The following is a 15659-nucleotide window of genomic DNA, read 5'->3' on the forward strand; positions in this document are numbered from 1 at the left end:
GAAAAACGGATGGTACCTCTTGATCGACGGACGGTGACGAAGTCGCGTAGGAGACGGACTACACCGTTGTCTCAGGTACGAGGCTAACGCCAGCAAGTCCTCCGCGAGGGTGCTGGCGTCATCTGTCCGCTTGGGGTTGGCACGTTGCGGGGAAACGACACTCGTCGTCGTCTCGGGTGCGAGGTCAACGCCTGACATGTCCCCCGCTGGGATGCCGGTGTCGTCGACTCGCTCGACAGCCAACGAGGTGTCGCCTCCTGCTTGGCCACGGTTGCCCCGCCTCCTTCTCCTGCGGCGAGGAAGGCGGCGGGATAGATCCGGATGTTGCTCTTCCGCCACGGGGGGAAGACGTCGTCGATTCCGCCGCCGTCGGGCGGGCCGACGGCCGCCATTGTCGCTGTTGCGCGGTGGAAGGAGGAGTACCATGTCGTAGCTGTCGTCGAGGGACATGAACTTGAGACTTTCGAAACGGAGCAGCGTCCCGGGCTGAAGAGGTTGCTGGAGACTACCCATTTGGAGCTCGACGGGAAGCTGTTCGTCAACACGCAGCAGGCCCCTACCTGGCGCGCCAACTGTCGGCGTTTCGACCCCGGGGAGTCCCTGGACCGACGAGTAAAATTGTCGCTGCGTGTCCCAGCCCAGATGGGTCGGCGCGAGATGGAACACAAGGGGGGAGAAGAACCGCGACTCATGTTATCCTGCGCCCAGGGCGGATGCGCTTGCAGTAGGGGGTTACAAGCGTTCGCGAGGGAGAGAGAGAGCATGTTCGTCGGCCCGTCCTCCCGCGCGACCACCCTCTCGTATGAGGGCCCTGGACCTTCCTTTTATAGATGCAAGGAGAGGGTCCAGGTGTACAATGGGGGTGTAGCAATACGCTAACGTGTCCGGCAGAGAGGAGCCAGAGCCCTATGTATATGCCAATGTGGCTGTTGGAGAGGTGCTAGAGCCCTGTGCATGCGGTGTCGTGGCCGTCAGAGGAGCGCTTGAGCCCTATAGAAGCACAGCTGTCGGGGCTGCCGGGACCTTGTTGACGTCTCCTTGCTTCCGTAGGGGGCTTGAGAACCGCCGTCGTCATGGGCGCACGTGGGGTGCCATCATTACTTGTTTACCGGGGCAAGCCAGATGGGACACCGGTCTTGTTCCCTGTAGCCTGAGCTAGCTAGGGGTAGGGCAATGATGTACCCCCTGTGGCGTGGTCGGTCCGAGCCCAAGGTCGGGCGAGGTGGAGACTCCTCCTGAGGCCGAGGCCGGGGTTGGGTGAGGACATGATTCCTTCTGAGGTCGGGGCCGAGGCCGAGCCCTGGGGTCAGGCGAGGCGGAGACCGTCTTCCGAGGTCGAGGTTGAGGCCGAGCCCTGGGGTCGGGCGAGGCGGAGACCGTCTTCCGAGGTCGAGGTTAAGGCCGAGCCCTAGGGTCGGGCGAGGCGGAGACCATCTTCTGAGGCCGAGGCAGGGGCCGAGCCCTGGGGTCGGGTGAGGCGAAGACCATCTTCTGAGACCGAGGCCCAAGGTCGGGGGCCGAGCCCTGAGGTCAGGCGAGGCGGAGACCTCCTATTGCACCTGAGGCGGGACTTAGCTGTTGTCAGCCTCACCCTGGCGGGTGGCACAGCAGTCGGAGCGGGGCAAGCGGCGCTATTTTCCTGTTAGGTCAGTCAGTGGAGGGGCGAAGTGACTGCGGTCACTTTGGCCCTGTCGACTGAGGGACGTGCGTCAGGATAAGGTGCCAGGCGATCCTTACATTGAATGCTCTTATGATACGGTCGGTTGGCGAGGCGATCTGGCGAAGGTTGCTTCGCTGCGAAGCCTGCCCGAGCTAGGCCTCGGGCGAGTCGGGGGTGCGCCCATCGCTTGAGGAGGCCCTCGGGCGAGGCGTGAATTCGCCTGGGACTATTGTTCCTACCCGAGGCTGGGCTCAAGCGAGGTGGGATCGCATCCCTTGAGTGGTCGGAGCCTTGACCTGAATTGCGCCCATCAGTCTCTGCAGCTTGTGCTGATGGTGATTACCAGCCGAGTTCAGGAGTGTTGGGGGTACCCCTAATTATGGTACCCGACAGGTTCATTGCGGATGGTCAAGAGAACAAGGTGTGCAGGTTGATAAAATCATTGTATGGCCTAAAACAAGCACCTAAGCAATGGCATGAAAAGTTTGATAATACTCTTACAGCTGTTGGCTTTGCTGTAAATGAATATGACACGTGTGTGTATTATCGGTATGGTGGGGGTGAGTCTGTTATGATGTGCCTTTATGTTGATGACATCTTGATCTTTGGATCAAATCTCAATGTGATTGAGGAAGTTAAAAATCTTCTATCGAGCAGTTTCGAAATGAAAGATTTGGGAGAAGCTGATGTCATTCTAAACATCAAGCTTGTTAGAGAAGCTGATGGTGGGGTAACTTTGTTGCAATCCCATTATGTGGAAAAGGTATTGAGTCGCTTTGGTTTTAGTGATTGTGATCCTGCTCCAACACCTTATGACCCTAGTGTGCTATTGAGAAAGAATCGGAGAATAGCAAGGGATCAATTGACATACTCCCAGATCATTGGCTCGCTCATGTACCTTGCAAGTGCAACAAGGCCAGACATCTCTTATGCTGTGAGTAAGCTAAGTCAGTTTGTGTCGAAACCAGGAGATGATCACTGGTGTGCTCTTGAGAGAGTGTTGCGGTATTTGAAAGGTACTATGACATACGGTATTCATTATACTGGAAACCCAAAAGTGCTGGAAGGCTATTGTGATGCCAACTGGATTTCTGATGCTGATGAGCTTTATGCCACAAGCGGATATGTGTTTCTGTTTGGAGGTGGCGTTGTTTCCTGGAAGTCTTGCAAGCAGACTATCTTAACGAAGTCTACAATGGAAGCAGAACTCGCAGCATTAGACACTGCTGGGGCTGAGGCCGAGTGGCTTCGTGATTTACTATTGGATTTACCAGTAGTTGAAAAATCGATACCAGCTATTTCCATGAACTGTGACAACCGAACTGTGATTACAAAGGTTAACAGTTCTAGGAATAACATGAAGTCTACAAGGCATGTTAAGAGGAGATTGAAATCTGTCAGGAAGCTGAAAAACTCCGGAGTTATAACTGTGGATTATGTCCACACATCGAATAATCTGGCAGATCAATTCACTAAGGGTCTGTCACGCAATGTGATAGAAAGTGCATCGAGAGAAATGGGTATGAGACCCATGTGAAATCTACTCTAGTGGTAACCTGCTCTATGTGATCGGAGATCCCGTGAAGTAGAGTGGAGAAACAAGCTAGGAGTAGGTTGTGAGGAAAGATCCCTTCTTTAACTCATTTCTGATGCACATCTTTCCTATCTGTAAGGCAGGATGGTTTTTACCTTAATGTATTTCAAGAGTCTTATAAGGTGAGATGTTGTCCTACAGAACATCTTCTGAGGAATACACCTATATGAGTCAGACTGCTGGTCATAGTCTATGGGACTTGGGTAATCCCTAAATACTCATGAAAGGCACTGAAGTGTGACTTATATGCTTCTAAACAGCGGAAATACCCTTTTGCAGCCTAGTATCAGCAAAGGATTTGAGTGAATCTCACTTCGCACAAAACTGTCAATTCAAGGCTTAGTCCATTGTTCAGTTGTGAATGAGTGAAACTCTTATTCTAGATGGATGTTCAACTTAACAGTCTCCATCGAAACACTGGTATATCAAAGGATTGTGATTCTGATACTTCATCATTACAAACCCTTGAGTTTGGTGGGGATTGTTGGATCTTTTATGGGCTTGGTCCATTTATTGAATAAACTCTATAGTGTGTAATGGTGGAGAATACCAATAGTACCATATTGGAAGTCCAAGGGTCTATTGACTTGACTTATATGGTGGGAATTATTCCACCTAGCTTGAGAAGTCAAGAAACGGATAAGGGCGTGCCACGCGCGCGCGCCGCCGCCGCCGGCGGCCGGCCGGGTCGGGCGTGGCATGGTGAGGCAGGCAGACAGGCGAGCGGGCGTGGTGTTGGGTTGTGTTAATTTTTAGCACTCACTAACCGCGTAAACCTTTCAGTTGCCTGTCTCTTCGTCAGCTGCATGCGAGACTCTTGTCCTTCAGCTGTCCGTCTCTTGGCGTGCAGCATGCGACCCTTCTCGTTCAGCTTTCCTCTGCGAGAGGTTAAGTAGAGGAGAATCTCTGGCACTTAGTACACGAGAGTAGAACCTTCAGAATCACATTCCAGCGCAAGTGTGGGTGTTTCCATCTTGTAGCTCTGAGCGCACAAAGAAGCGAGAGGGCAGGTGCCTCCGAAGCCCTTGCCGTTCGAGACCTTGCACGGGGGATCGGCAATTAGGTTTTTGGGGAGCGTCTACGCGACTGCCCAAAACATCTTCTTCCTAGCGACATGACAAGGGAAGCTGGACAAGGATCTGGATCATCAGAGCGCATGGGAGGGTATGATCAGTTTATTTACTTACTGTTTTGCGTTCTGCAGATTATATATGTTTCATATATTCATCTATGTTGTTTCATATGTAGCAGTGATTTTATCTTATCTGTTCTGTCTTATTATAATATGCTATATCTGTCTGTTTTAATTTTACAGTCATGTTGTTTATGTTTCTATCTGTTTATTTTCAATTGTTCAGTCAGATTATATGTTTATCGTATTTATATGATTTATATGATTCATATGCTTTGTGTTCTCATGATCCATATTGTTATGGATATATTTGAGATCACGATTTCTATGGTTAATTATCTTTTATATGTCATCATCATAATGTTAATTTATGGAATTAAAATAATACGGAAAATGACTATAATTCAAACATATTTCATCTGTTTGGGATGGTGGTGCCACTTTTGTAGCCATATTTTGCCCATGAGTCTATTTTTTGGTCTACTTTGGCGAAAACTTTTAAACTCACATTGAGGAGGTAGATGGATTGTCTCCACTATTTTTTGGAAGGATGATAGGTATTCTAAAATTGAGGCTATAGAGAGTGGAGATTTCTTCGTAAGAATGAGGCTATAATATGGTGTCGAGGATCACTTTCTTAAATTAGCATATAGCCTGTACTGACGTTACAATCCTAGAGAGATGAGGGAAGGGATCGACCACGGTGCGAGGGGAGAGGTTGATGGCGACATCACGAGTGGGGTGACGGGTCGTGGGGGAGGGAGAGGGACGAGAGATAATACAAATAATATTGTTCATTAAATTTGAGTGGGTAAGAGATAGGGATTATGCAGCGATCTGAATCGTTGGTTTTGATGTGTGTTAAGACTGGGTGCAATTTGTTTTGTGGATTTAGTGGAGGTTATGGGTGCATGGATGATTTGATTAGGTGTGTTTTGCAAAATTTAAACCGGTGGATTATATAGTGGTATAGAAACATTTCAAGGTCCAATTACAATAGTGCGAGCATGTCATTTGAATCTCTAGGTATATTCTTTTCTAGTTAATTATTTTTCTAATCTTAGTGTTAGTGGAGAGCATTTTTGTTGATTAAAAACCTAAGTGGACCGACACAAACTTGTAAAGATCAGAAGGTTGAGGAGGGTTGGATAGGACAGCTACATCACGCGAGAGTCAAACCCAACTCGACTTCGAACTTCAGGACTAGTTCTCACCAAAATTGATGCTTATGATGCATATAGACTTTGTTTCAACGATTTTTATATCGATGGAAAGATAAGGGGATATACTTTTTAACCTAACTAGTCTCACTTTAAAACTCCTTTGGAACCAATGGAAATTGTCGAAACAATACAACATCCAGATTCTACTCTGATACTATGTTACCATGTTTTGTTTTGTTGGACCGTATATTACGTTGGAGTCTATTAAGAACACGTCCATAGGTCTTATACGTCTCTAACCTGCTATATTAGAGGTTTTTTGCTTTAGGTTCAATGTGTCAAAAACAATATCTTCGATCGCCGGTTTGCGGTCATTGCCTCGGCAGGCACTGTCTTGCATCTGGTGAAGCACTCAAGCCCCTGCCTCCCCGCTGAGCCCATGTGCCACATCCAGCACATGATTGAACTTGTGCGTATTAGTTATTGGCTAGCTTATTGTCGAATGCTGAAAGGTTAATTATAGTTTAATCAGTTTAGCACTTGGTCCGTGTGTTGTGCTTGTACGTTTGATAAATTGAGCACTCGAGCGCTGTGTGTAACTGTGTACGTACGACCACTGATTATCTTATCTAGTTGATTATCTCAGCTCTTTTAGACGGAACTTAAATTCAAATACAGACAGATAATATCCATAACATTTACAGCTCTATCAGTATGTGATCATCTTAACAATTTCAGTTTCAGCTCCAGCATCTACACTCTCTTCAACGTCAGTTTCAGCTCAGCATCTACAACCACTAGTTTGAAGAGGGGAACTCAGATGATGTGGGGTGGGAATATGAGGTGCTACTGGATCCGAATATTTTGAATGTCATCAAATGCAATATAGCCAAAATGTGAAGCGTGACACCTTTTGGAGACAAAAAAAAAATGCCACTTCTTTACAGCTAGCTGCATTGGCTACAACCAAGGCTTTCAAAAGGGTAGGCCGTAGAGGGCTGGGCGCGCTACTGTTACTGTCCACCCTCTGCTACCGCCCCACCCCCTACAACATGTTTCGGTGTTCCACAACTCTATGTGCATTACATCTGAACAAGACAACCTAACAAGTCCCACTGACTCAATTTCATAACAACAGTAACAAGAATTATCGACATTACACGGACAAAAAAGAATTCCTCGGCACCCTTGCCACTCTGACTTTGGCTCTGCGCTCCCACTTGAAGTTTTCTGATGACTACTGCAGGGTAGTGTGGTACGGAGGAGGGGTCATCGACCTGACCGGATCGATGATGCCGACGAGACTCGTTCGGAGCTCCTTACATTGTACTTCTCATAGACCTTGTCGCGGTTCTCGTTCCACCAGCTCTCCGCCTGATGCTCCCCAAAACGCCTTCGACTGCACAGAATTTGAGACGAAACAATGACACCGGTAACTTGGAACAATAGGCAAATAACGCTGGTAAAATCAGATGCTTCTTTGTGCCAACAGATGAACACATAAGCAAAGAACCCTTGCATGGATCATGACAAGATCCTTTCATGGTCTATGGCATGATTCAGTATAAGCAATCTTGTACAGCTTTGATGATTCATTATTGAAAATATATTGCATAAAGCATTGAGCACAAATTATGATATAATATTACTCTTGTAGAAACACACTGGCTTCTATGCCGTGTCTTACAATATGCCAATATGGTCTATGCCAGAGGTGACCTTGTAGCTCAATTTGGAAAGAAAAAAAACTACCTTTTCTATTTTAGTCACTATTAATGTTTTTAATTAAAAAATAAACACAAACAGGGGAAAAGGAAGACGACAGGAAACAAGTTACCTGAAGCGTACACGCTTTAGATCTCGGGTCCCATCACGAAGAGTTGTCAGTGTTATGTATACACCTGGTTCATACTGCTCAATCCACTCAGCCTGAACTTGGTTGCTGGGCAAAGATACTGCACTCCGAGATTTGTAACCATCCTCACCATTCAAAAGGGATCTAGCGTCCCTGCTGCTACTATCGTCTGCTCTACTACTTGCACTGAGCATCTCGTCACTACTGCTATGTCCCCTTCGATTCGGATTTTCAACGTCGGGAGGACCTGAAACCCTATGGGTGTGAGCACTCACTTCACTGTTTTCAGTAATACTTCCTGGTGATTGATGATGATTTGAGATTCCATTTGGGTGCGATGATCGTCCAATATGCAGGCCAGGCGTGCTTAGGGCACTGACAGACTCATTTCGTGGCTGATGAATACCATTCATGCTAGTGTAAATAGAAGCATACATCTCAATGCCATTTGGAACATGTGCTTGTTTTGCTTCGCTACCATCATAGGCTCCCTGATCTGGAGGTAGTCTTTCAGCCATATCCTTGAGCTAAACAAGCAACAGCAGAAGATGCATGCAACAATCATCAGACAAAGCAACCTCAGTCGAACAAGTAAAGAAAGGTGTTCCATTGCCAAGATAAAGTAAGCTAAATTAATTGTTCAATATTTTTACAGGCTAGGCTAGGTACCAAATACACAAAAAAATATAAGAAGCCAGGTTGTACAACAAACTACGGCCATAAGACAATGAGCATGAAGAAAATGTCTTAGCAATTTTAATAGTGTTATTTGCAAAGAAAACAACAGTATATATTTGAAAGGCATAAAACACTTAGCCAATAAATATTACCTGTGATGTTAAGGACTTTATTACTTCCTTAGCAGCTTTAGATTTTGCGGATTCCTCTGAAACCATTGACATGGCTTCTTGTACTTTCTTTGCTGATTTCTGCAACTCAAGTTCTTGAAGCTCGCAACGGCGCCTTAGATTGTCAACCTAAACAAGTCCGCAAATTTAACTGTTTGTCCATGTAATAACACAAAGCTGCAAGAATCAAAGTCAATACCTGTGCACGGAGTCTTTCAACCTCTTGACTTAACATCTCATTAGTTTTTGCAAGACTATCAGCAGCAGTTTTAGCAATTGAAAGACCATGAGTTGTTGGGACTGGTGTGGTTGAGCGTGGTGGACTAGGCTTGCGAGAGAAAGGGGAAACAGCCCTAGATGAGTTCAATGATCGGACTGATGTGCGAACTGCTCTTGGAACTGACTTGTTCAGATCAATTCCACCAGATAAAGTGATATCTCTTAGCTGAAGAAGCGAACTCATTTGGGGAGTCCGAAGGAATGACAGTGCATCAGTTTTCTTCCCTTGTTTTGCTGCCTTGCTGTCCAAACTTCTAATCATATCCAAATTGCTGGGCACAATTGCTCTAGCTAATTTAGCATCATGGTTGCTTTCACCAGAATGGCGAGGCACAACCTCTTTCTTCTTATTAATTGTACTTGAGTATGCTGCACTGTTCAATTTCATAAAACATGAATCACAAACACGGTATGGTTTTGCAGGATTAGGAGCCAATGCTGCTCTCAGGACCTTATGTGAGGTGCACGCATTACAATGGACAAGACCACAATTATGGCAATTATGCCTCTTCCTGGTGAACCCAAATGGTTGCCGACATGAGGCACATTGCGACTGCTCAGCTCCAGAAACCCACTTATGTTGACAGATAGCTGAAGTGAAGTTTGAACCACAAGCTATGTGCCTAACAGCCCTGTCTCTCAATGATTCAACCAGTGTAGGTATTTTTCTATCCTCTACGTCTCCATGACCCAGTCTTCCATTGGCCCCCTTTCCCCATGTAAAAACCTCACTCTTATTTGTTAAGACTGCAACATGGTAGGAACCACATGCAACTTGGACAACATGTTCACCCATGATATCTTCAATTAAGCATGGAAGTTTACCATCTGAACGAGGATTCCCAAGCTGACCATAGACAGTATTACCCATGCTCAGAACCTGTCCAGATGTTGTCAGTCCTACCGTAAGACTATGACCACATGCTATCCTGCAGAAGTCATAATCAATAAGTGAAGCCACACACGTAGGCTTAAGTTTTGGTTCCTTGTCACCATGACCAAGCCGATGTTTGTCACCATCTCCCCATGTGAAGAGCTTTCCAGAAGACATACTTGAACTGGATTGGGTGACTATAACTTCTACAACAGCTGCCGTGTGCCATACACCACAAGCCACAGCAATTGTTTTCAACCCCGATAAAGATTCTACCTCCCTTGGACACGAAAAACTCTCGCGGTTTCCATGTCCTAAAACTCCGAATGTACCATCACCAAACGTAAATAGCTGTCCCCTCGACGTAACCAAGGCTGTATGCCAGGTCCCACAAGAAACATACGCAACTTGATGACCCTCCAGTACTCCTGAAATTCTTTTAGGAATCCAGTGGCTTACATCGGTACCATTGCCTAGAAGTCCAATATTATGTGTTCCATCACCCCAGGTGTAAAGTTCCCCAGATGTTGTCACAGCACAGGTGTGGAACTCCCCACAAGCAACAATGTCCACATTACAAATAGCTAATGACTCAACTAGGCGAGGGTGCACAGAGTCCTCCCTTGATCCATGGCCAAGACGTCCTCCAGATTCCTCACCCCATGTAAACACTTCCCCATTCTTTGTGACCAAAGCAGCGTGCTTGACCCCACAATCCACATGGTACACATCAAGAACTAGCTTGGACTCCAGGGGCTTAGGCAATAGAAAATCAGCCTTAGCGGTAGACCTGATTACTGTATCAGGACCAACTCTTACAGTGTTGTCACAAATGACTTCACCCCACACGTACACATCCCCAGAGGAATCATAGTCATCTTGTGCAGAACCATGGCTCGATGTGCTGGGGGCACTAGAGGTGCTAACTCTGATGGCATCTGAAGAAGCCCCTTTAGTGTGCATATTTGTTGCATGTGATCTCCAAGTAACTATTGGGTTTTATGACCAGCAGCGACACATAGAAAAAGGGGTTGGCCAGGTATTCCACAACCTGCAAATATTTAACAATAAGTAATGAAGTAAAATCCACTCTACACCACTCATTGCTAAAAAAAGTAAGGCAAATTCAAGCTTAATAAATTATATGAAACAAGGGCATTGAGAAATTTCGGTTTTGAGTACTGTGACTGTAAAAACGGTTATAGGAACAAAACACGAGAAACTAAGTCACCAACAAACGAGGTAGCACTATGGTGAAAAGGGGACTTTTGATTTGCATTAAGAAGCAAACACGCTCAACAATGTGTGCAAATGGGTGTCTAAGGTCCCGTTTGGAAGCAAACTAGTTTCTAAGAAACCAATTTTTATTTTTTAGATAGGAGGGACCAGCTTCTTGGTTTTTAAGAAACTGAGAATCTAATTCCTATAGGCTGAGGTATAAAACGTTATGTTTGGAACCACCTCAATTTCCATAAACCAGTTTCTTAAAAACTGGGTGCTTCCAAACATGCCCTAAGGTGCCCCGGAATTAGAAACAAGCTAACAGGTTGGTAGCAGCACCAGACATAGCTGCAAGATTAGAATTGCACGCTACAGGTTTTGCACTAAAATAAATAGTCTGTGAGGATCCTTACATGTAGAGCTCTGTGGAGCAACGAAATAAATGTGATTTGTCGAAGCACTGAGCATCTAGTAGTTCCTATTTCCTAGTGAACCACCATGCTGCTACTACTGGTTCGAACGAGCAGGGCAGGCCCGGGCAAGGCGATTAGCGAAAGCAAGCTGACCACCCTCCGTATGCACAGCAAGCGAACCCGTCGATCCCGAGAAGTAAGATTCGGGCTTGATTTGCCTCGGAGACAAGGGAAAAGGGAAGATCCCGCGGGGCAGGACCCCGTCCTAGAACAACAACCACCCCAGTCCACACGCAAAGTTTAGGGCTTGCTTCCTTACCAGGAACCGGTGGGAGGTCCGGTGCGGATCTCCGCCCCACGGTGGCCCCGGCAGTTCGCTTCGGCCCGCAGTTCGTTGGCTCTCGCTCGCCGGCCGGGACGGCCGGGCCGGCGGAGGAAGCAGGCGGGAGAGCGGTGGCGCCTCGGCTCGCTTCTTCGGCTCTTGCCTTTTGCCTCTCACCTGTGGAATCTGAAGCGCGGTGGTGGAGTGGGAGAGGAGCGGCGGGGGCGAGAGAAGCTCGGCTGCTGCGGCCGCTTCTCTCGCGAATCGCGAGTCTTTGCGGCGGCAGCGGCGTCGAGACAAAGGGCGCTTCACGCTTGGTCGGTCTTCTTGGTCCTCGGCCTCGCTCTCAGTCCTCTCCTGCCCTGCTCTTTTTTTTTTTGCGCCCTTTTTTCTCTTTGTCTGATTAATAATAATAATTACGAGGGAGAAACAGTGTATTACTGTACTTGTTCCGCAGCGACTACTCATACACAAGTTGCTTCGCATTTTTCTCTAGTGCAGTTTAATTAAAAGTTATGGCCTAAGAGCAACTTTAGGAGATTAGCTAAAAAGAGTAGCCAAATTTAATGATTTAGCTACTATCTGAAGTATATTTTACAAAAAAAAGTGTAGACTAATCCAACAGACTCAAGTAAACATATAGATTGGATAGAGATTGAAGCATACTATCCAAAAATGAAGAGCGAATGTGGAGGAATAGAGAGCCACTAAATTTGAAGAGTCGTTTACAGAGTCTATTGGATACACTTTTCTTCTAATATTAGCTAATCTACCTTTACAAGACCATATACCTAGTCTCTTATGTAGTGTTTGGTTGAGGAGCCAAGTAGAACGGAGCTGTTCCATCCCTGATTCTAAGAACGGAGCCGCTCTGTTCTGTGTTTGGTAAGCTGGAACGGAGCGGCTCTGTTTTTTGTTTGGTTGCAGAGTAAACTGGAACGGAGCGGCTCTGTTTTTTGTTTGGTTGCAGAGGGAGGCGCGCGAGCTGCTACGCACAGATGGGAGGGCGAACTGTGGGAGCGGGATGGGAACAGAGCGGCTCCGTCCCATTGATTTTTTGGAGTGGGATGGTTCTGGATCTGAGGAGAATATTCTCTAAGGTAGTGTTTGGTTGAAGAGCCAAGTAGAACGGAGCCGTTCTGTCCCAGATTTGTTGCTGTTTGGTTACAAAGTAACTAGAACGGAATGACTCCAATTAGGAAATATTCTCCTTAGATCCGGAACCATTCCGCTTCAAAAAATCAACCGGATGGAGCCGCTCCGTTCCCATCCCGCTCTCACAGTCACGCTCCGTTCCGTTCACTCTGCAACCAAACAATAAACAGAGTCGCTCCGTTCCAGATTACCAAACACAGAACAGAGCGGCTCGGTTCCTAGAATCAGGGATGGAACAGTTCCGTTCTACCTGGCTCCTCAACCAAACACTACCTAATTGGAGCCACTCTGTTCTAGTTACTTTGTAACCAGACAACAACAAAACTGGGACAGAACGGCTCCGTTCTACTTGGCTCTTCAACCAAACACTACCTTAAAGTTACTCTAAAGTTGGAACGTGAGCTAGAATCAATTTAATCTTACATAGAAAACGTAAAAAAACCCATTCTGATTAAGCTTTTTTTACTATATAAGAACAACTCCAATAGTTATGTAAATTTAGCATCCTAAATTATAAATTTAAGAAGTTGCTAAATCACTTTAAGGAGTAGAAAAATGTGTGTGCTCCAAGAGTTCTCTATTTATTAGTTGCTAATTTTTAAAATTGTCTACATCAACAAAAAAACGAGCATGCTTCCTATTTTTAATTGAGCTAGCACATCAACAACTTTCCATAACGCCTTGGAAGGTCGAGGTTGTCAATGGATGACTAAAAGGTCATGATGAATGTTGGGGACTTGTTCTCAAATGCTATGAGTTAAGAACAAGGCAACACAAAATGTTAATGGTTAAAGTCCCTTCGTCCTTCGAAGCATTATTTCCCTTAGGATATAATGATCTTCAGACGAAGGTCATGAAGAACGTACCTTCATCATCGCAGTATATGTTAATGAGAGAAAAAGCATATGAAACATGAGAAATGACATGAATGATCATATGACATCATTAATATATCTTTTCTATATCATCATGAATGAACATAAACAATATTGAATTACATTTGTACCTTCGGCTCGACAGAAGGTGAAAAGTTCAAGCATGACGCACGAGTGAATACAAGTCAGCGTGAACAGTACAGGGGTACTTTCATCTATTTATAGGCACAGGGCGCAGCCTGTGTAAAATTACATTCATGCCCTCCATGTAGACTATTGACTTAATGACAATCTATTGAGGACTAGATAGCCTTTTCCCCTTTAAGTCGGTTCCTTTTTCTGCTACTGAGTCGAAACTTCCTTGCGCGTAGCTTCGGAGCTAGTTCAACCTTCGTCTCGACCATGCTTTTCATATTGTGTACAGCTTCATTCCGAGTCCGAAGGTTCCTATACATATATCACACTTGGGAAACATTGTTAATAATGTTTTTGAGGACATTCAGAAGACGAAGGCCCCCAACAGTAGCCCCTCGCAGTATTAATTTGTTATAGTAACGAATTTAGACTACGACGTGAACGAAGGCCTTAAGCCAAAGATCCGAAAAAACACCTTCCCTTTGCTAGAATAACAATAGTCAATGACAATCGGGGTCCACCAAGTTGCAAAGCACTGGGCGTATAAATATGAACCACAGCGGCAGCATTTGATACACCATTTCTGCCATTTGGGTTATGTTAGGGACTTGTTCTCAAATGCTATGCATCAAGAACAAGGCAACACAAAATATGTTAATGGTTAATGCCCTTCGTCCTTCGAAACATTATTTCCCTAAGGATATAACGATCTTCGGACGAAGGTCATGAATGACGTACCTTCATCATCACAGCATATATCATTGAAAGACGAAGCATATGAAACATGAGAAGTAACATGGATAATCATATGACATCATTGTTATATCTTTTATTATATAATCATGAATGAATAAGAACAATATTGAATTACATTTGTACCTTCGACTTGACAAGAGGCAACGGTACAAGCGTGATGCATGAGCGAGTACAAGTCAACCTGAACAGTACGAGTGTACTGTTCATCTATTTATAGGCACAGGTCGCAGCCTATATGAAATTACATTCATGTCCTTTACAACTAGTTACAATCATGACACAAATTATCATGGGTCGATCGGTCTTTTCATCTTTAAGTCGGTGCATCCCTTCGTCTCAAGGCGTATCGCTATGCCGAAGCTCCCTGGATGGTAGCTTCAGCGTTGCTTCTGTGTTGATCTTCCGAAGGTGTTTCTTCTTATAGGACCTTTGGTGACGAAGCTGATCCCCAACAGTAGCCCCTTCGCGGTGCCAGATCGTTTTTCGTAATGAGCTTGATCCGTGAAAAATTCTCCAAGGCTTCGGAATGCCGAAGGTCCGAAAAACACCTTCCCTGAGCTCGTTGCCGAGAAACGATTAAAATATTCCGAGTGCGAGGTGGCCCACCATGCGGGGGGTACGCGTGATCTGGCGATTCACCTCCCACGCGTCATGGTCCACCGTTCAGTGGGTGCATGTAACTGTTCAGCGGGTGTGGGCGACTCGACGATTCACCTTCACACCTACAGCACTATATAAATAGACGGGTAGGTGTGAAGTTACCACAACATTCATTGCCATTGCATTGTTATGCTGCTGAAAAATTTAACCATAGCCGAAGCTTTTTGATCTCATTCTCGAGCAAAACATCATCTTGATTTAGCTTCGACATAAGAGAAAGCTTCGTCAAAACTGTAGAAATCATCAACTTCGTAAGATCTGTAAGAAATTCAACATCAGATGGCCAGAGTACGTTCAACTGCTAGGGTGACCCGTGACGGAGAGGAGGCCGAAGCCACCGAAACAGCCCCGATTTCCGAAGTTATGAAGCAATCGGGATTGGTTGTGACAGAGGGGGCTATTGACAAAGATGCAGATACTATTGAGGTTGAAGAAGTTGATATTAAGGAAGAAAATGCTGATGAAGAGGAAGACTATAACACTCTAATCCCAGCAAAGCCCAGCCACTTAGATTTTGAAAAATCTATTGTCTCTGAGGCCGATATGCCCATGATGATGAAGCTCGGTTACTTCGGGGAGACAGAGAAGAAGCTTCTTCGTTTTGCCCGCGAAGAAACCACCCCAGAGCCAAAAATTGACGAAGTAGTAGTTTTCAAAAGCTTTTTCAAAGCTGGATTGCGGTTTCCGCTTCATGAGATGATTGAGGAAGTTCTGGAT

General features: G+C 45.6%; 1 protein-coding gene across 1 annotated transcript; it reads right to left on the bottom strand.

Moving 5' to 3' along the window:
- Positions 1–6409: 6409 nt before the first annotated feature.
- Positions 6410–11823, bottom strand: LOC103636262 (PH, RCC1 and FYVE domains-containing protein 1). Its single transcript, XM_008658626.3, has 5 exons — positions 11359–11823; positions 8452–10456; positions 8235–8381; positions 7387–7931; positions 6410–6948 (listed from the first exon to the last, which is right to left on the bottom strand). The coding sequence occupies exons 2-5, from the start codon at positions 10366–10368 to the stop codon at positions 6819–6821; spliced, it is 2739 nt and encodes a 912-aa protein (XP_008656848.1). The 5' UTR covers positions 10369–10456; positions 11359–11823; the 3' UTR covers positions 6410–6818.
- Positions 11824–15659: the final 3836 nt, after the last annotated feature.

The sequence above is a fragment of the Zea mays genome, chromosome 8 (assembly GCF_902167145.1).
Source record: "Zea mays cultivar B73 chromosome 8, Zm-B73-REFERENCE-NAM-5.0, whole genome shotgun sequence".
Lineage (NCBI taxonomy): Eukaryota > Viridiplantae > Streptophyta > Magnoliopsida > Poales > Poaceae > Zea > Zea mays.

Bases quoted from the DNA above. Each gene is read 5' to 3' on its own strand.
- LOC103636262 (XM_008658626.3), bottom strand. From the start codon at position 10,368: ATGCACACTAAAGGGGCTTCTTCAGATGCCATCAGAGTTAGCACCTCT. The intron at 8,382-8,451 runs GTATTGACTTTG...GGACTTGTTTAG, and splicing joins TTGAAAGACTCCGTGCACAG to GTTGACAATCTAAGGCGCCG. The intron at 6,949-7,386 runs GTAACTTGTTTC...AATTCTGTGCAG, and splicing joins CTAAAGCGTGTACGCTTCAG to TCGAAGGCGTTTTGGGGAGC.